We start from the raw sequence: 25353 nt of genomic DNA, 5'->3' as shown, positions 1-25353 counted from the left end.
TGGTTCAGGCGAACCTTTTTTAAGTGTGCAGTTCAGTGGTACTCTGAATGTCTCCAGCTGACACTCTGTATCCATAACATCGACTTCCCCTTCCTGCTTCCCCATTCTACTTTCTACCTCTGACTATGACTACCCTAGGGACCTCATGCAAGTGAAAGCACACAGTATCTGTTTTGTGTCTGGCTTATTTATGTCCTTGAGGTTCATGAGTGATACAGCATGTGTTCAGAATTTCCTTCCTTTTTAAAGGGCTAAATAATATTCCACTGTGGGTGCAAGCCACATTTTGTTTACGCGTTCATTGTCAATGAGCATCTGAGCTGTCTTCGTCTTTGGGCGCTGTGGGTAACACTATGAGCACAAGTGTGCAGTTATCGCTTCAAGATCCTGTTTTGGATTTTTTTGAAAAATGAGTTTTCATTGACAAGTAGCCACCTATCTGTGTTGGGCGATGGGCGACATGATGTTCGTTCAACGCGTGTGGTGGATGGCTGCATCACGTGGACCGACGTGTGCAATGCGTGTGGTGGATGGCTGCATCACGTGGACTGACGTGTGCGCTCCTTCACACACTGAGCACTGTGTGTGAGTGGTAAGAACGTTCAGATCTGCTCTCCTCCCCTGGCACGGAGGTGTGCTCTGGAGGCCCAGTTACCCGGCAGGCTGAGGTGGGAGGATGACGTGAGCTAGGAGTTCAAGGCCAGTCTGGGCAATGTAGCGAGTCCCCATCTCAGAACAAACAAAGCAAAACCAAAACCCAAAGACACTGCTCTCTTGGTAATTTCAGTACATATTATCAGCTACAGTCACCATGAAGCATTATGTCTAACTGCAGTTTTGTACTTTTGGACCAACATCCCCCCAGATTCCCCATCCCCCAGGTGCTGGTAAACCACTATCCTATTCTCTGCTTCTCTAAGCGGGACTTTTTAGACCCACATGAAACTTAGTCTTGTCTTTCTGTGCCTGGCTTATTCAGTTAACACGATTTTACCATATCTACTCATGTTGTTGCCAATGGCAGAGTCTCCTTCCTCTTGAAGGCTGAGTAGTATTCCACTGTGCACATGCACCTCATTTTCATTACCCGTTCATCTGTTGATGGACACAGGTCGGTTCCATATGTTGACTACTGTGAATGGTGCTGCAGACTTCTCTGATCCACCGATCTCCTACTGCTTGGCTGTGTTCCCAGAGTGGGACTGCTGGATCACACGGCAGTCCCACTTGACATGTGTTGAGGGACCTCCTTACAGTTCTCCTTGATGGCTGCATTAATTATCGTCCCTGCGACAGCATATGAGGGTTCTCTTTTCTCCGCCTCCTTCCCAATGCTTATCTTTCTTTTTTTAATAGCATTCTAATAGACCTGAGGTGAGACTCTTGTGGTTTTAACTTGCATTTTCCTGCTTCGTGGCATTGAACATTTTTTCACACCTTTGGCCGTTTATGTGTCTTCTTTCACAAAATATCTACTTGGGTTCTTTGCCCATTTTTGAAATCAGCCAATTTTCCTCTTACTATCCAGTTGTTCAAGTTCATTGTGTGTACTTTGGACATGAACCCCTTGTCAGGTGTATGGTTTGCAAATATCTTCTCCCTTCCTGTAGACGATCTCTCTTCTCTCTGTTGCTGGTTTCCTCTTGTGCACAAGTTTTTTAGTTTGACTGAATCCCGTCTGTCTATTTCTGCTTTTGTTGCCTATGCTTTTCAGGCCATGTCCAAGAAAGCACTGTCTAGACCAATGCTGTAGAGCTTTCGTGTTTTCCTTCTAGTGACTTCACAGTCCCAGGTCTTGAATTTAAACCTTCGATCCATTTTAAGTAGACGCTGGCATGTGTGTCCATTTTCATCCTTCTGCCTGTGTGAATCTGGCTGTCCAGCCCCATTTATTCAAAAAGCTGTCTTCTCCCCATACTGTGTTCTTGGCATCCGTGTCAAAGTCAATTGACTGTAAATGAATGGATTTATTTCTGGATTTCTGCTCAGTTCCACTAGCCTGTGCGCCTGTTTAGTGCCAGTATCACGCTGTTTCCATCAGTGTATCTTGTAACAGATTCTGAAAAAAGGTGATGGATGTCTCCAGCTTTGTTTTTTTTATTCAAGATTGCTTTGGCTTCTCAGGGTTCTTTTTTGTGGTTTGGTGCAAATTTAAGGATTTTTTTTCTATTTTTGTGAAGAATGGCATGGAATTTTGGTAGGGACTGCACTAAGTCTGTCAACAGCTTTGTGTAGTGTGGACATTTCAATACCATTAGTTCTTTTAATCTATGAACATGGGACATCTTTCCATTTCTTTGTGTCTTCCCCAAATTCTTTCATCAATCTTTTATAGTTTTCAGCTCACAGATCTTAGCTTACTCCTAAGTATTTTATTAATTTTTGTAGCTACTGTAAGTGGGACTGTTTTCCTGATTTCTTTCTCAAATAGCCTGTTGGTGTCTGCAATGAACAAATACCTCTGGTGTACAGACACCTCTGAGTCCCTGCTTTCCATCTTTTGGATATATACCCAGACGTGGTATTTCTGGTCACATGGCAATTCTATTTTCAGCATTTTGAGGACCCCCTTCCCTCTTTTTTTTTTTTTTTTTTTTTTTTTGCGGTGCTGGGGATTTGAACCGAGGGCCTTGTGCTTGCAAGGCAAGCACTCTACCAACTGAGCTACCTCCCCAGCCCCCCACTTCCCTCTTGAACCTGCCCACACAGGTACTCACCCTGGTCACCCCGCAGAGCCGGCCCGCACCAGCCTGCTGTGACCTCCACATCCCTTGGGCCCTTCTCACTCTGACCTTCCCTGGGTGTCGGATGACACAGCTGATCCCTCCCTGCTTCTGAAACGCTCCTCACCTGGCCTCTGGGACAGTGCTCAGTCCCCTCCGCTGGTTCCTCATGTCACTGCTGGCCCTGTTCTCTCAGTGACCTATCCAGCCATAGCAGCAGTACACTGGCCACTCCTGAATTTCTCCCTCCTGCTCAGACCTCACGCCTGAGATCCAGGCGCAGAGTCTGCTGCCTGTCACTCTCCCCTTGAATGTCAGGAAGGAATTTGAAATCCCACTTGTGCAAAGTGCAACTCCCAGTTCCCTGATTTACTGTTGTCCCACCTCAGAAAGTAGGGGCTCTGCTGCTTCCTTGGTGGGTGAATTTACACCAGAAGGGTCCGCTGCCACCATCTGCACACAGATTGGCATCACTAGAAGTAGGACCACCAAGCCTTCCTGCTGGGACACGACAGGAAGCCGCCTGTGCCGCCTACTGGGGAGAGGCGCACCAGAGCCCGGCAGGGTTCAGCGGCACTGCCCCATGCGGCTGTGTGGCTCCTGAGCACACGGGCTACCAAATGACACCTGGCCTGCACACAACACTCGGGGTTCCTAAGGCTCAGTCCCAGGGAAACGATGTAAAATGTCTCATTAATAGTTTTTATAGTGGAGCACGGTGGCACACGCCTGTAATCCTAGCAGCTCCAGAGGCTCAGGCAGGAGGATCATGAGTTCAAAGCCAGCCTCAGCAAAAGTGAGGCGCTAAGCAACTCAGTGAGACCTGTCTCTACACAGAATACAAAACAGGACTGGGGCTGGGGCTCAGTGGTCGAGTGCCCCTGAGTTCAACTGTCCGTACCTCCTCTCCAATAGTTTTTATACTGGTTACATGTTAAGATGATGCTGTTTCAATACATTGTGTTATATAAAATCTTACCTATTTTTACATTTTTAAAATGTGGCTAATATATGATCAAAAATTCATGTGGGGCTCACATTCCATTTCTGATGGTGCAGCTTAAGAGCTAATTTCCACTTGCAGGAAATGCTGAGAGGAGGAGGACAGTGAAGTGACCCTGCAGGAGAGCTGCCAGCTACATCTAGATAGCAGGACACTCTGCAGCCCAAGGGCCTGGAGGGGCTTCCCTGGGCTAAAGGAAATGCAGGAGGCAGAACTCCCAACCAGGATGTGTGGGCTGTGAGCAGACCCCAATTCAGAAAGACCAATGGAGAAACATTCTTGAGGTAATTAGGAACCTTTTATTATGTTTCAGGTATCAGATGATACTGAGAATGCATACCACTTCTGTCAAGCGTGAAAGCATTGTGCTTCTGTCAGAAAACGTCTGCTTTAGACAGCAGATGGAAGGGTAAAGTCACAGCACACTGGAGTTTGCTTTAAAATATCACGAGAAGAAAACAGAACACGTGAGTGAGATGAAGTGAACGCGGCAGCCCCTGTGAGTCAGGGCGGGCGCTGGGGTGCCTCCCCGTCTGGGGCGTGTGTGACAAGTTCCACGTGAGAAGGCCCCTGGCCTAGAGCGTGAAGGGCACGTACACCGGTCTTCGTGCACTCAGAGCTGCGAGCCCGCCTCTGGATCTACGATCACAGTCCACGCCTGGGAGCAGTGGGGTCAGCGTCGAGGGCAGTGTGGGAAGAGCAGTCTGTAGACGGGCCACAGGGCTCCCAAACTGGCCGGCCCACGCCTCGACACCCCTTCCCTGCTCCTGCAGGGAGAACCCCGGCGCACCTGCAGCGTCTCTCTCTGCATCCCACGCCTGGCCCGTCAGCAAGCCCTGCGGCTCTGCCAGCAGAGGATGTGCCGGGGCAACCGCCAGCCCGCTGGGCCACTCTCCTGTATGGCTACTGCCTCCCCCGGGGGCACGGTCTCCTGTTCTTGACCTGACAGGCCTGTCTGCTCATCACCTTGCTCGGGCAGGGGACGGCCAACCACAGGGGTCAGTTGGAAAGGCGACCCTGGGCTCCTGCTGTCCATGGCGGTCCTGCCCATGGCACTGTGACACATTCCCTTAAACAGACCAGAGTAGCCCGGCCTCCACACCAGCGGCCCCCACAGCTGCCCAAGGCCATTGAGAAGGACATGCTCGAGTCTCAGAGCTGCCTAGAGGGCCTCAGCGACCTCTCTACCCTCACTTCTCCCTCTCCTGGGTCATCTCTTCAGCCACAAAGGCCTCCTGGCGGGACTCAGGGAGAGGGTCATCCTGCGGACTGTGCACCTGCGGCTCCCGGGCCCAGTGCGTCACCTCCCTGGGCGTCCTCTCTAGCACCTGACAGACAGCAGCACCCCCGTCCTGCGGCACCGCCATGTCCTAGGGCTGTCTGCTCAGCAGTTCATCTTTTTTCTTTTTACACCTTAATTTTGTTTCTTTGGTTTTTTATGTGGTGCAGGGGATGGAACCCAGTGCCTCGTGGGTGCCAGGCAAGCACCCTACCACTGGGCCACAACCCAGCCCTCCATGGTCTCTCTTTAGGGTTACAGAGGGTGGGCCTGCTTTGTGCCCAGAGCAGGGCAGGCTCAGCAGAGGTTGGCACAGCAGATGGGAGGACCTGGGGAGGGAGGTGCTGGGGCGAGAGCCTCTTCTCCCCAGCAACACCACATGGACACAGGTCGGGCAGGCAGGGGACAAGTGAAGGAGGGCACCCACCTAAACACACACGCTGCTGGGCCCTAGTGCCAGGCAGAGGGCTGGGGCACCCGGGCGGCCTCACCCCGTGGATGTCCCAAGCCATGGCAGGGGGAGTGGAGGTGGAGACCAGGGGGGACACAAGGTGAGCGATGGGACCATCCTCCCGGCTTGCCACAACAGCAGCCTGAAGAAGACCACCTTCCTCTCAGAAAACCAAGCCACACTTGAACCCTGGTGTGTCCCAGGTGGACCTCCGCTCACACCCATGGCCCGTGCTGGCGGCTGGCTCATTCTGGGGGAGGAGGGCGGCCCGCCCTGGGCGTGGCCTTAGCCGGGCCAGCTCTGAGTTGTGCAGGTTCTGCTGCTGGGACCAGGTGCTTCCAAAGCACGGCCCGGCCCCTCCTCCTGCTCCGGAGGCCCAGAGACCAGCAGCTGCTGTGCTGACCACAGACATGAAGCAACCCGCAGGCACAGCTGCCCCGAGCGCCCTCTCACGCAGAACAGTCAAACTGACCCACGTCCTGTGACCACACCAGAAAGAAGAGGGGGATCCTGAACAGCTGAGACTCCCAGGGGCCACGGAGCTGAGGGGGAGGTCGCCGCCCCTGGCTGCACCTCCTTCCTCCCAGCACTTCCTGCTCCCAGTGACACGGGCTCCCACTTTCCTCCCAGGCAGGGAAGGCTCCTGCTGGGCTGGGTGTGGGGGTGATTTCCAGGAAAATGACCTCAGCTGCTGGTGGCAGGAAGGCAAGAGAGACAAAAAAATGCTGGGGCTACATGACTTGCTCAAGTGCGGGAGGAGTCATCCCGACTGGAGACATCTACACACCAGAGGACAGCGGACACTCTGGACACTGGTAAGCAACGTGCCTTTGATGTGTCGCTGCACGATTCTTAAAAATCCCTAAACAGGGAGAGAGCAGCATTAGGGAGTAAAGAAAGAACGAGCTGTTGCCAGGAAAACATGGTCAGCGTCACAGCTATTTCTAGTCTCCAGCATTCCCGAAACACGTGGGCAGAACTGGGTATTCAGGACGGGTGGGGCTCAAGGCTGGCCTCCATCTGCGGCTAGTGGAGAGGGCTGAGGTCACTCAAATGCAACTTGAACATGGGAATAAGGTGAATGTTGCGCTAGAACCCAAGTAAAGAAAGCAAAAGACAAAGACCAGAGCTTGTTTGGAGGTCCTCAGGGTTTCAGAATATCAGGGAAAGGGGCGGGCTCTCCCCAGACCCCGGGAAGATCAAGCAGATGTGGCTCCCGCTGCAGGGAGTTCAGCCCCACCAGCCCCGGCTTCTCCTGAAAACACCATGAAGGCACGGAGAGGGCGAGGGCTGGCACCTCACCCGCCGCCAGACCTGGGAGAACACCAAGCTGGGGCAGGGCCTCCGTGGGACCTCCGGACCAGGAGGCCACCGTGGTGGGCCCTGGTGCTGCTGGGTGAACTGGAGAGTGCCAGAAGCAGGGGGTCCTGGATAGAACCACACCCACCAGAGGAGGGCAGCCTCTCCTTCCCAGGCCCGTGACAGTGCGTGGGAAGTGGGTGCACTTTTGCAAAGTGGGTGCCAGCTTTTGCAAAGCTGGCATGGGCTGGAAGAGCCCCTGGCTCCCTCCCTGTGCTCTGCACTGGGAAGGATGGGCCAGGTCTGGGCAGAAGCGCTAAGGGCCAGAGACGGGCTGCAGGAGCCTGTGGGAGTGAAGCCCAGGGGCGGGATCCCAGCAAGCGGGTAGCACAGAGGCCCCACCATGGACAGTGGTGTGCACAAGCTGCAGGCCTCCGAGGCTTGGGGTTCGTCACGACACTGTGACCTAAAAGGCTGTGGGAGACCAACGCCTGAGAACAGGAAATTCGGAGGAACACCTGCAGACCAGGGAAAGGAGGCCAGGAGACTGACACAGGGCAGGTCTACCAAGAAGCCACCACCATCAGGGAACCTAGTGGACTTCCTGCCTCAAAGGTACAGCCCAAACCCGGGGAGCAAGGGAACATCAGTGAGCCAGCAACTCCCTCTCTACGACTTGGCCTCTTCACTTAACGCGGGAATGGGCGTGTCACCTGCCTCAGCTCCGACGGGCAGCCTTCACGCACACCGACCTTCTGCAGTGTGGGGAAGCGCACAGCCAAGGAGCCAGCAGACTCCTGTCTTGCAGATGGCTGCCTCCTTGCCTGTGTGTCCATGAGCTCTTCTCTAACGCAGGCAGAGCCAGGGCAAGCTCTTGGGCGTCCCCCCACAGGACGACGATCCCACCTCATGACGGCAACACCCTTATGACCTCGTTTAACCTGAATTTCTTCCTTAGGGACCCATTTCCTAACACAGGAGGGCAGGGGCTTCCTCAAGGAGGTCTGGGCAGGAGGGGCCTTCCAGCTATGGGCCCCAGGGCCAGGCGCAGGGCACGCTCACTGAGGGCCTTCCAGCTGCGGGCCCCAGGTTCGGGCACAGGGCACGCTCGCTGAGGGCCTTCCAGCTGTGGGCCCCAGGGCCAGGCACAGGGCACGCTCACTGAGGGCCTTCCAGCTGCGGGCCCCAGGGCCAGGCGCAGGGCACGCTCGCTGAGAGCCCTTGTGAGCTGCCGTCGCCAGTCTTGCGGCGAGTGCCCACAGTGAAGGACAGAGCCAAGGGAAAGCAGAGAAAGCAAGGGTTCCCGCAGGGGGGGACTGGGCCAGGGCGAGGGGCGTGGCCCCAGGGCTCCCAGGACGGAGACGATGCCCAGGTGCAGAGAATCTGCTGCGGCTGCTCTTCCCTGCTCCTGTGCTCGGGGTTGCTGGGGTGGCGCTAAGAGACGTGCGCTTCCACTGGACGCCCGCCTCTGCTCGTCTTCATAGCAGAAATCGGAAAAGACAGTAAATAGTGGGTCCCCAAAAGGCGGTTTTCTAGGGGTAACAGGACATGCGCTCCGGCCAAGGCCCTTGCTCGCTGCCCTTGGATTTCCTTGTCAGTGCCACCTTCACCGAGCACCACAGCTTGGGCCCGGGCTCGTGGAAGCGTGTGGACCTATCCTGCGGGAGCCCTGGGCTTGATTCCGAGCACGGCCGCACGCGGTAATGATAAAACCACGGCAGCTGGGGCCTCATGACAGACTGAGGGAAAAGTGTGAATGGTGGAAGGCCAATGAACCAGGAGGGGAACGTCGCGGCCTTTCCGCCGCGTGCACGTGCCCACTTCAGATAACGATCCGGGTTCAGCCGTTACCACCGCACCCAAAACAGGGTGCTCTCCCAAGGACACCTGGCTTCCACCAGCCGCAGGAGCCAAGCACCCCCTCTCCTGGCTACAGAAAGGGGAGCCCCAGCTCGGAGCTGCTGTGGACAGCACCGTCCTTCTCGCCACTGACCTGGTGTGCGGGGAGGTGGGGACAGTGTGGGGTGGGAAGGGGTGGGGAGCAGAACGCTTAAAGTGTCGGCGAGGCCCAGAGACCCAGCGGGGTCCCGGCAGTGACAGTGAGGAGAAACAGTCTCGGCCAGTGGCCAGCGCCAGGAAATGGCCGTGTCAGGGCCACAGTGGCATGAGGGCTTCCCAAGACCGGCTCCCAAGCTCACTGGTCACTCTGAACACCCTGCTTTTGACATTCACACTAAAAGTGGGTCGCACGCCCACCACAAATGCTTCAGGGCCGCGCAGGGTGTTGGCACAGGCTCCAAGCACCTCTCCCCCAGTTCAAAGTCCACAGATGTCACGCTGAACCCTGGGACCGGATTCTGTGATGGCCCTTCCTCCAGGTGGTGGTGTCCCCTTCCCTGTGTGTGCAGGATGCAGCAACCTGCTTCCAGGGAGAGGGCACCTAGCCTGACAGTAGAGAGACCTGCAGCCATGTCCGCAGCCATGAGTCAGCATCACTAAGGAGTCACACTGTCAGGTGCCCCCAGTTCTGCACCCAGTTCAACCAGACAAGTCTCAATTGAGGAACAGTCCACAAAATACCTGACTGCTATTCTTCAAAAGCTCCAGGTCATGAAAGCAAGAAAGGCCTAGAAACTGTCTTGGGTTGGAGGAGTTGAAGGTCACGTGAAAACAAAACCCAAGGTGGGCTCCCAAGACAGAACCCAAAGCAGAAGTGAGGCTTCCATGGGGAAGGGCTGTCCACAAGTCCACAGCTGCAACAGGCGTGTGCATCTTAGGGATCAGCACGGGGCTGGGTGTGGCTCAGCGGTAGAGTGTTTGCCCAGCGTGCACGAGGCTCTGACTTCTGCCTCCGGCCCTGTGGGCAGCAAGACCAGTCTGGCCAAGCTCTCTGGTTTCCCCAACACATCTTCAACCTTTCCATATTGTTACCAGCAATCTGCACCAGCACCAGCACCCTCCTCCCATGGTCCCAGCGACTCTGGGGCACACAGGGCTTTTCAGAAGCCGGGAACTCGTGTGAGGTTAAGGTCAGGCAAAGGCAGCTATTTATTGCACCTGGCAGGGTCTATTAATACACCTGAATTCCTCCAGTTCAAACGCTTTGCCCCAACAGGGATGCCACGCAGGAGAATGTTCTGCAAACTGTCCAAGTGACTTCAGTCCCTGGGCAAGTGCCACCAATCCTAGCAGAGCTTTCCGGGACACAGCGAGTGTCTTTTTAGGGAGGGCCGTCTCATGGCACTGTGATGTGCACAGCAACCCGATCGCATGGCCACAGGACGCCCAGTGAGGTCACGGTGCCACCATGCAGATCACTGGAAAGACTGTTCCCACACGTGAGGAAGAAGCCAACAGGGAGGCCCAGGAGCACGTCAGGAGAGGGCAGTGCTGGGCCCGGGAGGGGCAGGATGAGGGCTTAGCTTCCGGCTTTAGCTCTCCCTCTGCCTCCGATTTGGCACTACAGGGATAGGGCAGCACGCCATCCTGCCAAAGCAAGGCGCTCCAGAGAATTAGCACCTTGCCCACCCGAGCCGCCAGCCACAGGGGCTTCGGTCAGTCTTCATCTGCGAGTGACCAGGGGCAACCCTTGACCACTCACTCCAGTTCTAGAGAATCAGAACTGTCAGACGTTACTGTGCAGTGGACTGAGCCCACTCACCCCTCACCATGACACAGGAGCCCAGTGTCCCTGCTCACAGGGCTGGGCCTGGCCAGGCTGGACCGCAGGGCAGGAGGGGCCTGCAGCCATGGTAACAGTGAGGCCTGGTGAGTCAAGTCCAGTGCAGAGGAAGCTGTGCTCTTCCAAGAGGGACACCATGCCCACCTCTGCTGGCCGACCCACATGGAGCAGCAGGGCTCCCCAAGTGGACCCTCCTGGCAGGCGTGGGAGGGCGCCCTGGCCTGGAGGGTCTGAGCAGCATGTGGCCTGGACCTGGGGCTCTGATCAGTGGTTCTCAAAGCGTAGCCTTCAGGCAGCAGGCCAGCACACCCGGAGCTGCTGGACGCACTGGCCTCACGGTGGTGGTGACTCTAGCCCACCTCTTCCCCTCCATGGGGACCTGAATGGACCTGGGCAGAGGCTCCCATGCCCACCTCCACTCCCACCCGCCTGAGGGCCACATGGGCCTACACCTGGCTCCTCCTCCTGCCGCAGAAGAAGCAACAGTACTGCTGAAAGGGACCTGGCCAGTGCCTGACCACTGGGCCCACGAGCACACCGCTCCCCCTTCAGAAGCAGCCGCGGAGCAGCCTGAAGCACCTGGGCTCCAGCACACAGCTCAGACTCTCCTGACGGAGCATGGCCGCCACCTACAGGCACCACTCAGACACGTGCCGGGAGGGGAGCTGGCAGGGCTGCCCACCTTGCAGACCAGACGGCGACACCCAGGAGGACTGGCCCTGCCACCTCGGGGTACCGTGTCTGAGGTCATCCAAAACTTTAAAACGCAGTATAAAACTGTTTACACATAACATAATCAGATGCCGTGATTTTAACCAACTATACCATTAAAAGATCGCATTTTAAGTGAGGCACGGTAATCTCAGCGATTCACAAGTCTGACACAGGAGGATCACAACTTTCAGACCAGCCTGGACAATTTACTGAGACCCTGTCTCAAAAATATAGTAATTAATTAAAAGGGCTGGGGATGTAGCTCAGTAGTAGAACACCCCTGGGTTCAATCCCCAGGGCTGCAAAATGAAACAAACAAGCAAAGAACCTGAAATAAAAACAAAAGATGCCTATTTTGAAAGCAAGCCATGAACCGGATGGAGCCACTATGTGGAGCTGAAAGGCACCCCTCCCTCGGCGCAATGTACCCAGTGTAAGTGATTAACCATCACATTCCACATAAGGAAAACTGGAAATGATATTTAAGAAATAAAAATGGATTAAAGCAGCAGCACTATTTACAAAAACAAAACTTCAAGCAAAAATGACCCATTAAGTCTTAAACCAAAAGGAAGACTAAAGCCGCATCTTCACTCAGAGAGAAGAAGGCCACCTGTGTGTGTCCCTGGCAAATCGCACAGAAAGCCAGGAGCAAGCAGAAGCCATGCAGGTGGGCACCCAGAGCCTTCCACGGCCATCCTCCTTCCTGCCCCACGTGGCGGCTCTGCCCCAGGTGGAGGGAGCAGGGGGCAGGGAGCCAGGATGAGTCTCTGGCTTGCTCAGTGCTTCCGTGAAGAACAGCAAGAGAGGGGGCAGAGGTGCACAGCCACTGCTGGGGGACAGTGGAGGAGTGAACAAGGTGGCCTGAGAGCCGAGGTCCAGTAGGGAGGGCCCCACAGGAGACAGCGACCTGGCCTCTGTTTAAGCAGCTCAGCCACCTGCCTTTGTAGGGGATATGCGGACAGTTCTAACCCTATGGAAACAGGCTGTTACTGGTCTTTTGTAAACTATTCTGTGCCCTTCTCATCTGGGGGCCCCTGGGGTGGTCTACAGTCCCCACAGGTGGGACTGAGGTGGGCGTGTTTCTTGCCACCACACCTGGGCTTCCAGTGAGCAGATGATGCAGACCAATCCACCCTGACCCTGAACTTCAGCCTGGCACGGAGCAGGCAGTCTGCCGCAACTGCCCGTCTGCAGCCCACCCGTGGCCCCCAGCGCCCTTCTCAAGCGCAGCCCCGTGTCTTCGGTTTGCAGCTGATTTCCACAACTGCTCCGAGCGAGGGCCCCTGTGTACCCATGTCCAGGAGAGGCGGAGGGAGGAGCCTCGGAATGGCTGGTCAGTGCTCCCCGCCTCTCCTGGAAGTCACGGCCACCTCAAGCGGAAGTAGAGCACCCAGGCTTCTGTGCTGAGGCCAGAGGCTCAGAGCTCCCGGTGCAAACCTGGCAGTGTGGGAGGGAAGCCCAGGGGGCACTGGACAGTGTCTGGAAACGTCTTCTACTGTCACAATGAGGAGGGGAGGAGTTACCGGCATCTGCTTGGCAGAAGCAGGGAGGAAGGAGCCACACCTACAGCACACAGAAAATGATCTGGCCCAAATAGCAACAGTGCCAGAGACCTAAAGCCAAAGTAAGAGAAAAAACTCCAGAAACTAAAGAGTTGAAAGCCCATGGGCCCCTCCCCCATCGAACTCCCGTGGCAAGTGCTCTGGCTGGCTCTAGGCACAGGTTAAAAATAGGCAGGTGATTTAGTAGCTTCTAAGAGGTCAGATAAGCCCAAAGACAAACAGCGCAGGACAAGCTGGGGATCGCAGTGGCCCATTCTCTCCAGGAAGCCAACCTGACACCAGGCGCCCACAGCCACCTGGGAAACAAGCATCTGGAAATTTCTGATGGCATCTCACTGCTGACTCTCAGATGTAGGACCAAGAAGCAGAAATGATACTGAATGCAGAGGGTCCTTTCTGTCTCGGTGTCAAGAATGGCCCCTACTCTAAACTTGGGATGCCAAGCTCACTTATCCGGTCCCCAGCCCTGTGCACATCCCTCTCGCGGAGGGAGGTGTCTTCCCCCCACCCCTCTCCCCTCGCCTCTCCTCGCCCCTGACCCAGCCCTCCTCTTAAGAAGGAAGAGTTCCACCAGGGCCCTGGCCCTGGATTCTGGGGCACATCCTGACCAGCCATGGAGCACTGCCACCTCCTGCCAGCAAGAGCACCTGAGCCACCTGCAGGTGCCACATGGGTGTCCTACCTCATTGCCTTGCCACCCAGTAGACCATGCCTCCTTCACAAGCAAGAAGGGCTGACCATGCTCCTTCCACCTGACTGAACACCTTTCCCACCTTGGCCTCAGGCCACAGCTCCATCCTGGGTCCAGCCAGCACAGATCAGCCCTGACCACTGTGTCCCCACGTCACTCTTCCACACTCAGTCGTGAGTGATAACAGGGCCCCGTGGGACTCAATAAAGATTCCAGATCATGGAACATACCTCTCTATTACAACACCAGAGCTCACCACCCAACACGGCAGCCTCTAGTCATATGTGGCTGTTCAAAATTAAATTGGTTTAAATGAGATACAACTGAAAATGCAGTCCCTCCATTGGACTTCACCACTTTCCAGTGCTCGCTGGTGAGCTTGTGATGCAGAGATGGTGGAAGCATTTGCATGATGGAGTAGAATCCCTAGACCACGCTGCTCTGGGTGGGTGAGACATATGCCCCAGGCAACTGGAAGCAGTGTACTGGGGCAACCAGGGTGGGGTCATGCTAGCTGCGCAGTCTGCTTGGAATGCCACATCTAAGAGAGCGGCCCCGGAAACCCCAGGCTTTCCCAGATGCCTAAGAGATGCTGTTAACAAAGGTGGAAAATAAAAATGAAAGAAATCAAGGCTAAAGGCAGCAGAATGGATAATGGTGGAGGTTAAAGCATAATGAACGACTAAATCTGCTGGTGGTGTTAAATATGATCATGGCCGCTGCTGTCCTTCATGCCAAGACGTGGGTGGGGACAGTGTGATACAATACACCAGAGGGACACTGGACACTGCTGGCTCCCACACACTTGCTGATCCCAGAGTCCCCACTGCCAAGACCCTATCACATTCTGCCTACCCAACTCTCCAGGTATTTGTTCTATGAAGAGTATATCTCAGGTCTTAGAGAATGTGCCAAGCAAATAAATGAATTACTCTTGATGCCTAAAGCTCTGAGAATCTCATATTTTATAGCTCTCTCTGCTGGCTCATCTGATTTGGCATTTTATTCCACTCTCAGTAAAGGATCCCCAGCCAATTGTCTCCTAACTTGTGACACAAGGACACTAGCAGTTGGCTGTTCTTCTCCACCATACATATCAGATTAATTTCCAACTTTCTCCTCAATCCCTGGCCCCCTTAATTAAAAACAAAGCTTTATCCATAGACATCAGGTTGGAGGGAGGGAGAGAGAAAAAGGGAGGAAGGAGGGGGGAGGGGAGGGAGGGAATGAATTCGGTAAAGCAAATGTTGAACAGGTAAATTTAGTAGTAGGGGTGGAAGAATAATTGAATGCTCTTCCATAAAGTCTAACCACAATCCTAAAAAATTAGAAAATAAGAGTGAGACGGAAGTTTGGCTCCACAGAACACCTGTAAGAGAGCACAGAGAAAATGGCAGGATGGGAAAGTCCAGAAAATCTTCCGGAACCTTAGCATACAAGTTTTCAGACTGAACGAACTCAGTGAATGCTTAATAAACAGGATGGGGAAAAATCCAGAACGTGAGGATAAAGAGATCCTAAGAGCTTCTGGAGACCAAAGTAGGCCCTGTCTCAAAATAAAATAAAAACGTAAAACAAAACTAAACTCCCACTGGACCTTGGCTGGTGCCACCCAGTGTCACCATTAGCTGCAGTCGGGGGCAGTGGTCCCTGGGGAGAGGCTGGGGAGTCACGAGGGTGTTCAGCGTCCAGCGTGGAGAGCTGTCCTGCCTCAGGTTCTCACAGCCACCACAGGGTAACCAAGGGCCCCTGCTTAGCCGAGCCTTCCAACAGAAAGGCATCTTGGATCACCTGTGAGTCACTGGGGATGTGACCCGTGTCCATGTGCCTATGACCTTGTGTTGTTTATGATTTCCAGAAGATGCTTCTGAGTGGAGACGAAAGTCAGCTGTGGACAGCCTGCTGGCTCTGGAGCCTGTGGCCCCGCCCGCAGCTATTTCTATCAGCTCCAGCTGTCTCCCCCTCCCACTTTGGGCGAGTCTTTAGTGACTCCTGGCTCAGTGCTTAGGGCTGGGAATCGTATGACTGGGGAGTCCGTGTGGTGTGGTGGAAATCGGGGGACCTGGATTCGAGGTCCCTGTGAGCCATGTCAAGGGTGGGACAAGAAAGGAGAGAAGCAGGGGTGGAGGCTGCTTCTGAGTCCAGAGTGTGCTGGGTGCTCTCAGAAGCTGCCTTCCCTAGACTACTAAGTCCTGATGGAAGAGTCTGGAGAACAGGCTTGGAGACGCCAAGTGGCTTGCCCATGGTCATCCAGTAACTAAGCGGTGCTCGTTAGTCAGCCAGGCCATTTCCTGAATCAGCTCCTGGGCTGCATCTGAGACCCAGCTCCAGGTGATGTCCTGCAGTCGGGCTGCCTTCTCCCCATCCCTGGGACTGCTGTCCCCAGCTGACCCGTGAGCCGTCAGGCATAGCATTTCACGAGAGTCTCATGTTCTCCCCTTACTCTGTCTCTCATCTTCCTTTCCCTTCTTTTTTCTTTAAAAACTTAATTTTATTTCAACGACATAATATGTCTTTACCTTTACGCCGTGTTCTCGGGTCGCCCTCCAGACCACAGCTGTGTGTTCCTGCTCAAGTGTGTCAGATGGTGTCAGGTCCATCCCTTCTCTGATGAAACTCTCCAGTGGCTTCTCGTTCCACCAGTGAAAGCCACATCCCTGAGGAGCCACAAGGCCAGAAGGACCTGCTCACTTCCTCCACTTGTAAACAGAACCTGCACACGGCCACTGTGGATCTGCCATCGTGGGCACGGTCTGTGGGCTCCCGGGGAGGGAGGTCTCCACAGGCTGGGGCTGCCCTCTCCCACTTCTCTTTCCCTTCACCGTCAGGTCACAGTCACACTGTTATTTTGGGTTAAATGACGTGCTCACTGGCAGGATGGCAGGCTGGTTGAGGGAACCAGCACTAGTGTCAGAGTTCCCGGGTTCAAGTCCTAGTTCCAGCTCTAATTTCATGACCTAAGACAGTTTGTGTAACCATTTTGTGCCTCGGTCTCCCCATGAGGATGGTGGGAAAATACGCGAGTACACTCCTCACAGGGTGGTCCCGAGGACAGATGAGATGTTTCCTGAAAAGACCTCAGGGCAATGCCCGGCCCACTGCAGATGTTCAGGAAGGCCAGCCACGGCCATGACGTCGCAGACGCTCCGTGCTGGTGCAGAGCGGGGGTATTCCTGCACTCCTTCCCTTCCTCAACTTCTGCTTTTCCTGGAGTTATTCTTCTCTTATCGACCGCTCACCTCCATCACATCTACTTCTCTGTGCACTTTTCAGCAGAACCCTCACAGTACTATTTCTGTATGATTAAACACATCAGGTGATCTGTCGGTTCCTTTCGTTTGCCTCTGGAAATCTCCCCTACAGACCTCTGCTAGGTCTGATCTGATGTGGGCCCGGGGTCACTAGAGCTGCCATTCTTGTTGCCACCATTCTGAGAATTCCTGTTGTCCTACCCTGTTTTTGGTTGAAGCCCCATTTTGTGAATGGTACACGGTCTTCTTTCTTGGATTGCTATCTCATTTTGCTGGTGCATGTCCTTCAGTAGCTTCCTGAGGAAGAATGCCTTCTCCAAGTATTTGAATGTCCACAAATGTTTTATTCTACCTTCCTGCTTGATTGACAGTGTGGTACAGAGTTATAGATGAAAAATAATTTTCTAAAGAATGGCAGACTTCTATGTATTCTTTGAACTATTTTTCAGTGTGTGCTGTTAATTGAAAACAGCAATGTGCAGAAAACGAAAATAGCCAGCTGTCCTTTGTGTGAGAAAGGTTATTCGTTGGCATTTGCTTAAAGAACAGCAGAACCCACAGTGAAAGTGGTGTGAGTAGTAGGTGGCAGCAGCCTTGCCGAGTGTGACTTTCACACTCTTGGTATTTGAACCACATGACTTAATTACCTATTAAGGAAATAAGCCAATAAGTATCAAATTATAAATCTCATTTTTTTTGGTACTGGACATTGAATCCAGGGGTCTAAGTTTTCCAGGCTGGCCTTGAATTTGTGAGCCTCCTGCCTCAGCACCCCCCGCCCCCAAGCCTCTGAGATTACAGGTTCGCTTCACATGCTGGCACCAAATGGTTGTTCTCAGCTGCACAGGCTCAGAAAAACAAATTCAGCCAGGTGTCTCCCATGGGTGACTGATGGCTCAGGCTGCCCTGGGGCTGCTGGGAGCTGCTTCCTTCACAAAGCAGCCTCCACATGGCCACAAGTACTTTTGCACCAAAGGGAGCACAGGCCATGGTCCTGAATGTCCCACACTCACAGGCCAGGGAGTGCAGACAGGCCAGCACCCTACAGGGGACCTGATCACAGGCCAGGGAGTGCAGACAGGCCAGCACCCTACAGGGGACCCGAGCAGGGCACCAACACAGGCATCAAGGGACCTCTGCCCAAAGGACACAGTCACAGCCGAGAGGCTCCAAGTCATGGGCAGGAGAGCTGCCTGGTCAGTGAGGAAGGAGTGCTCATGCGGGCCAAGGAGGGAATGAGGGACTCCCCACGTGGGAGAGGCACCCACAGGCCTGTCACCAGCACGGCCCACACAAGGGGTGGCTTCGGGGTGGAGGGAGGGCATTCTTCATCTGAGAGGACACTGAATTCCCTTGGGGTCATAGGGCAATGTCATCTCACTCAGTGGCAGAGTGTTGAGTGAGAAATTGGGGCTACTTCCCAAGTCACTAGCACAGCCTCAACCGTGGTGGGAGGGACAGTTCTGCATGTTGTGGAAACACCTCTCCCCAGGCCTGAGAAGCCCACTAGGTCTCTCCGAGAGCTGACCACACTTGCGGGCACCCTCCTAGAATCTGCCTTGACCAGAGACTGGAGCCTTCATGCTGGTGCGCCCTCAGCTGTTCAAAACAGCTCAGGTTGCTGCAAACGCACTGAGAGTTTGAACTGTACCTAACTGCAGGCTCTGTTCCTCCCCGTGTGTGAGGACCCCTAAGCGGCTCCCAGACCCAGCAGGATTGGTCCCCTGATCCGGCCTCCCAAGGGCCTGGCCTGGAATCCTCCACCTGTCCTCTCTGCAGTGTGTCACCACCCCACCCCTGCCACTTTCCCCAGGGTTCCTTATGTCTATTCAGGCTCAACAGCTTCCGAAGGGCTTCAGTGGAAGCTGGCCCTCCCCTTTTCCAGAATAGGACTGGCTGGTCCCATGGAAGCTCATCCCCCTTACCACAGGGGCTGTGTGGGTCCTGAGCTCAGCACAGGAGCCCAGGGAGACACTTCTAGCTCTTGAAACAGCCACCAGAAGAGAAAATAGCTCACCAGGGGCAACCTGGGAATGCCAGGGCCAGCCAGCCTTCACCAAGCACACTGGCCTGAGGATGAGGCTGCATACGCAGCCAGCTGCAAAAAGCAGAGGCCTGAGAGAAACTGCTGGTGAGGTTGGCAGGGACTCCTGCCCTGACCCTGGGCTATCTGCACCCTGGCCAATCCACTTCCCCTCCTCCATTCCAGTGTGGCCAGGGCTTTGGTCCAGCAGCAAAGCATTCAGGCTGATAGATACATCCTCCAAGAGCTCAAAAGCCACATCCTCCAGGAAGTCACTTCTGGTTCCATCTCTGCGTTGGAATTCTTTCTCATTCCAAACCTTCAGGGCTCTCCATGCCCTTCTCACAGCAGATCGCCCCCCAGCTTCTATCAGCATTGCTGATCTACAGGTCCCGACCTCAGTCACGCACCACTTGAGAGCAGATCCTTGCCAAGCTCCTTCCTGACTCCCTGCTCCCCAGGACAGGGATCTGGACACCAAGACACATGTCTGTTGAGTCAATGTGTGAATAAAAAAGTACTGAACTTCAGGCAATTTTGTTAACTTTCATAAAAACTCCTTAAGAACTCAGCAAATAGATATGTGCCCTTTGAATAGAGATTTTAATTTTCATAGTTGAAACAGAATTCAGTTTGTAGGAAAACATACAGTGTTGCACCTGCTCTCCCCCATCTTGACGAGTGCCGCTCAGGATTGGTAACTGCTGTCTGCGGCTGGTGTCATCGGGAGGGGTACGTGTGGGGGTTGCTCAGACTCCTGAGTGTCTCACAGATACTCTGCTGCAAACATTCCTGAACCCTGAAGTGGCAAGGAGTTCCTCCCCATGTCAGAGATGAGAAAATAGGCTCAGAGGAGGCCGGGGAAGTCAGGTCCCTGGCATGGCACAGCTGGGGAAGAGCAGTCTGACTCCCCATCTATCTTTATAACTGCCAGCCGCATCTGCCTGGACAGGAGGCAGGCTGCAGGGCTGTCAACCGGGAGCATTCTTTTGCCTTGCCTTTCAATCTATTTTTATAAAAACCAGCAGATAAGCAGCAGACGCTGGGGACTCTCATGCTTCTCATTCCTTTGTCCCATAACCACCGTGGCACCAGTGGTAAGACAAGGCCCGTGATTCATGGGTCCCCTCTGTTACAGTCAAACACACACACACACAACATCTTCACAGGGGAATCATATTCAAGTTACATTCAGCAAAAGTTAGCCCGAGGTCCTGCAAGTGCCTGGTTCTTCCTCTGTTTATTGATTAATGCAACAGACGCTGTCACTGATGGGCACCTACCATATGTCTGGCTCTGTGTTGAGCTCTTGGGATAGAAAGTAAGATGCTGCCTGCCTGGGTGTCACCTTCTACAGGTGAGTAAATAATGATGAGGCATCCTACCAGGTGCAAGTGAGAGTGAGGGGAGTCAAGTGGAGGCAGGGAAACAGGCCTGGGAGAGCCCAATATGAGTTGCCCAGAGGACAGAGCATCCACACTGGGCTGCAAGGGATGAAGAAGAGTTTTCTGGAAAGCCCTTTCCCATCGTGAACAGAGAAGAACATGACTTTATTCATTCAAGGTTTAACAAATACTGAGTGATGGTGCAGGTCCCTAAATGCAAAATTGGTTATTAACAACTTCAAACACCTTAAGAAACCGTTAGAGAGTAAACCCCAATAAATATCTGATTGGTGCAACTGGACACCACAGTCTAAGTGGCCAAAAGTTTCTCCATGTGGGAATGACCCTAAGTAGGATAACTCTCCATCACACCTGACCAAAGAGACCCTGTGAGGAAGGCTGTGTAGACGAGGCATCTGCAAAGACTGGTCAATGCACAGTGAAAAAAGCCTCAACCAAAGGACTCTCCTTCCCCAAAGTCGCTGCTACCAACCGCTGACCAGCTTTCCGGGTGTCAGGTACATGTATCATTCGGCCTCAAGGCCGACTCCTGGGGGAGAAAACAAGGCGTGTCCCTCGATCCCTGATAGGATGCCAGGCACGTGGTAGGTGCCCTCCAGTGTCTGTGACATTAATTAATAAACGAAAGAAGTACAACGCACTAATAGGACGCCTGTGCCTCCGGTCTGCCTCCTGGAGTTCATTACCAAATGTGATCTGGGCTGTGATAAACTGCCCGGGAAACTTTGATGAGACCTTTCAGTGTGCCTGGACTCGTTTCCAGGCGAGGTCCAGAAACTGGATTCGGTCACCCCCAAGTTCACCCCAAGCTGCACCTTGTGTGGCAACTGAGGGCACTCGGCCACTGACCGTTTCAGCAGGGCCACATGGCCTCTGGAACCGCCACTGGCCTCCAGGGTCGCCTAACCCCCTCCTCCCCAAGGGGCCCGGCACAGAAGGGTGCTCGCCCCCCGCGCTGCACCGGCTACCCCCGCCGGCGCCGGGCTCTGCGGGTCCACGGGGTCAGCGGCGACGAGGGCCAGGCGCTGCGGGGTGGGCAGCGCCACTGGCCCGTCGCGGCGAGGCCGGGCGCCGGGTCCCAGTGCCCAGCTCGCAGCCGCCCCCGCGGCCGCCCTCCGCGCCCCGGGCGCCGGACACCGCGGGAGCCGCCCGCGCCCGCCGCGTAACGGGCCTCGGCCGCGCTCACCTCGCGCGCGATCTGGTTCAGCGCGTCGTCCTCCGCCGACAGCCGCTCCCGCGTGGGGAGCCGCTTGCGCCCCGAGCCCTGCGTGCCCATGTCCCCCGCCGCCTCGCCAGCTGCTGCGACCCGTGGCTCGCGCTGCTCGCCGGCCGCGGCCGCTCCGCCCCTCCCTCCGCCGCGGCGTCATGGCGTCAGCGGGCGCGGGCGGCACGCGGGGACGCGGGCCGGGGTCGGGGCGGCGGGACGCGCGGCGGCCGGGGCGCGGGAGGCCGGGCCGACTCAGCGGAGGGCAGGGGCTGAAGGTGCCCGGGGCCCAAGAACGCCCGGGGGCGGGGCGCGCTCAGGACGCCCGGGTCCGCAGCGCGGGGCCCTGGATACCCTGGCGCGGCGACGCTGGGACCCTCGGGGCGGGGCTTGGGGGACGCTGCGGGTCACAGCGCCCGCGGGGCAGCCGGAGGAGCGCGGCCCCCTTGGGAATTGTTTTGCTGCGGGTCGTCCCGGAATGGCCCCCCACCCCGGGTCGCTGGGCGCCCCTGAGCGGGACCTCAGCGGAGGGGCGGAAGGCTTTCCGGGCACTGAGGGGCTGAGAGGGGCTTGCACAGACGGATGGGCAAGGACGTGGGCGAGATTTGAGTCCATGACCGAGGGGGCAAGCGCTAAGCTCTGGGGTCAGTATGCCACATGGCCAGCCCCCTGGGCCCGTGCGTCCCCGTGCTCTGGGGATCCTAGTGGAGATGTTGGTGTTTCTGCACACACACTGTCCTCCGTGCTCGCATCTGCCATGTCTGTCCCTGAAGCGGGCACTTGACGCTTCACACGTGTGGTCCCGGCTTCCAGTATGGGGAGCATCCCCGGCCCTTAAATGCACAGTTGATAGGAAAGTGAGTAAACTGACCTGAGCTCTTGCAGCTCACTGTCCTCACCCTCCACAGAAGTGGATTTAAGAATACGTTGTGGGATCAGGTGAGGTTTACAAAGCCCTCAGCTTGCCCAGTGTGTTAGCCGTCAGTCTTAAATTAGATAAGTAAGGGAAGGCTTGAGGTAGAAAGGCTCGCAGGTGTTTGAGGTTGGAGAGAACTTCAAGGTGGCTGGACCTGGTTGCTTCCCATCAGTTCACTTCTCCATCCACACCTGGTACCTGCCAGATGCTGGACTGGAGGCTGGGCCATGACCTTAAAGGAGATAGACCTGGCAGCTGCCCTCTGGTGGCTAACTGGAGATGCCAGAGACTTCTCTCCAAAGCCCAATTTTTCCCTTTGGAAGTCTCCTTGACTCTACAAGTCCTACCCCTTCTTTTCCTGCTGAAGTAGTCAGCTTTTTATGACTGTGACCAAAATACCCAACAAGAACAACTTGGAGGAGGAAACGTTTATTTTGGGCTCACAGTTTCAGAGGTTCAGTCTGAACTCCATGGTTTTGGGCCAGAGGCGAGGCAGTGTATCATAACTGAGGGTATGGTAGAGGAAGATTGCTTAGCTCAGTTGGCAGCAGCCAGGAAGGTGAGAAAGAAGGCAGCAATGAAAGAAGCTGCCAGGGACAAGATATATACTCCCCCAAGAGCATGCCCCCGTAACCTACTTCATATAGCCACACCTCACCTGTCTACAGTTACAACCCAGTAGTCCATTCAAATTATTAATCCATCAGTTGGATTAATCCACTGAGGTTACAACTTCCATGATCCAGTCTTTTCACCTCCAAACATTCCTGCCTTGCCTAACACCAGAGCCTTTCAGGAGACACCTCCTATCCAAGCCATGACATGCCCTTTCCTCCCGTCATGCACCCAAGCTTTGTGTCACTTTTTATTCCAACACTTAAATTCTCCCATCACGATCTGTCATTGTAGAAGGGAGGAGTGGACCAGGGGTCGTATTCATCCTTTGACCCTCCCTGGGCATTGGACATCTGCCTTCTGAGAACGTCGGGGCTGGACGGGGCAGTGAGTCCGGAGTCACCCCTTCTCATGCTCGAGTTGCTGTTGTAGGGACAGAGGCCTCACCGCCTCGGGCTTCAGAGGTGTGTCTGGACAGGTCAACCTCTAGGCAGCGTTCCAGACCTCTCCCCACCCCTGCCAGCAAAAGAACCCTTCCGGGATCCGCAGGCAACGCGCTGATCCTCGGGTGGTCCTGGGCAGCATGACCTCTCCTTTGAGCACGCTTGCTCAGTCCAGCTGGCTCTCACTTTAGAACTGGTTCTCAGCTCTGTTTATTCATGGTCGTGGTACTGGGGGTGGAACTCAGGCCTCTCGCATGCTGAGCTACAGCCCAGCTCTCAGTGTGCCCCTTTAAATGGCAGTCTTAATACTATTAGTCATTTTAGAATGCTATAACAAAATATCTTAGGTTGAGTGACTTGTAAAACAACAGAAATTGCCAGGCATAGGGGCGCACACCTGAAATCCTAGTTACTCAGGAGTCTGAAGCAGGAGAATCACAAGTTCAAGGTCAACCTGGGCAACATCAAGAGATCCTGTCTCAAAATTAAAGGACTGGGTTCAATCCCTAGTACTACAAAGACTGCCCCGATCCCACACACTCCACTAAAACTCTGAAACTTACTTCTCATAGTTCTGGAGTCTGGGAGGTCCAAGATCAAGGTGCTAGCAAATTCTGTGGTGAGGGCTCATTCCTCATGGACAGAATTTTCCGTGTTCTCACATGGAGGAAGTGGCAAACAGGCCTCCTGGTTAAGCTTCTTGTAGGAGGGCATCCACAAGGAGTCCACCCACCATCATGACCTCATCCCCTGCACAGGACCCACCTCCTGGGACTATTCTGGTTTATAGGTTGCTAGCACTCAATCATTTCTTGAACTTGGGTTCTACAGAGAGGGCTGCAGGCAACAATTCCATGGGATGCAGTAAAAAAAAAAAAAAAAAAAAAAAAAAAAACTCCAAAATTTCTATTGGTATATATTTAAAACTTATTTTAAAAATGAAATATTAGTAACATTTTATATATGAGTTCACTTTAAGTGGTTGTGTGTCATATCACAATGATGCACAGGGTACTGCTTGTTTTCGGTATATTTTTTAAAAAATTCTTTTAGTTGTAGGTGGACCATTATTTTAATTATTTATTTATATGCGGTGCTGAGGATGGAACCCAGGGCTTCACACGTGCCAGGCAAGCGCTCTACCACTGAGCTACAACCCCAGCCCCATTTCAGCGTATTTTGGTGCGTTTCCACAGACCAGGTTAAATGGACGTATGGATCACATAACTTAGTTTAAACTCAAAGAGCTTTGAGAGATTTAAAGGATTCCCCCAGAGATACTTACCTACATCATGAACAAAGACCTGAGAAGCATGTTTCTCGCTCCCCACGGGAGTGAGAATACTCTTCACTGGCCTCAGTAAAGGTTGTCAGATATGATGTGAATAACAAGTAATCGCCAAAGCTACTGGAAACAGAAATTTGTACTTCCTAATGTTGATTAACCCCTCTCCTGGATATCGTACCTTGATATGTTAATTAATGATAGATTATGAGCACGATTTGCACATGAATAAATATACAAATACTTGTGGGTTTTAAACAAATACTCCTTGTGTCCCCGATCAGAAATGTTTGTGTTCTAAACCAGGGGTTCTCAGACTTGTGGGGACTGTGAATTCCTGTAAGAATCTGATGAAAGCTGGATTCCTCTTACGGGGAGGGGAAAGGGAATATGATGGTGAAATTTGAGTCCTGTTTCAGAGGGACACACTTTGAAGTCCATCCATGGCCATCTGAACTCCCATCCGTTTTGGTACTTGTGTGTCCACACTGAATCCACTCCGAAGCCAGAACAGTCTCCTAAAAGACCCTTCCACTGTGTGGTCCACTCAGAATTCAGAGTGGTTCCTCTGTGGCTGTTCTGATAGGTGTGAATGTGCCACTATCAACTTTGGTGACAGTTAGATGCTGAAGTCTGTGACAGTATTTGCTTTAAAGTTCAGTCTCATGGGGTGCTACCTAGTGGCAGAAATTTTGCACAAACAAGGTGCCCAGATAGGAGGATGGCATGTCCTGAGTGATGATGTGTGGGAGAAGAGCTGAGGGCAGCAGGTGACCTGCATGCAGAACCAGTTCCTTAGCAGC

At 54.2% G+C, this 25353-nt stretch overlaps 1 protein-coding gene across 25 annotated transcripts in view; it reads right to left on the bottom strand.

Annotated features, from left to right (window-relative positions):
• Positions 1-21432, bottom strand: part of LRRFIP1 (LRR binding FLII interacting protein 1) — a 125797-nt gene extending 104365 nt beyond the window's left edge. For 24 of the 25 annotated variants that reach the window (XM_079133894.1, XM_079133895.1, XM_079133897.1 and 21 more), the window contains exon 1: positions 21274-21432. In XM_079133894.1, coding sequence (XP_078990020.1) covers positions 21274-21363 — 90 coding nt within the window. In that variant the 5' untranslated portion in view covers positions 21364-21432. The remainder of the gene's footprint in view (positions 1-21273) is intronic. The other variant, XM_079133899.1, reaches the window with a different exon arrangement.
• Between the last annotated feature and the right edge of the window lie 3921 nt (positions 21433-25353).

This window comes from Sciurus vulgaris (genome assembly GCF_902686455.1).
Source record: "Sciurus vulgaris genome assembly, chromosome: 3".
Classification (NCBI taxonomy): Eukaryota; Metazoa; Chordata; class Mammalia; order Rodentia; family Sciuridae; genus Sciurus; species Sciurus vulgaris.
The sequence above is the reverse complement of the archived record's forward strand: the minus strand, read 5'-3'. Positions and strand labels throughout refer to the sequence as shown.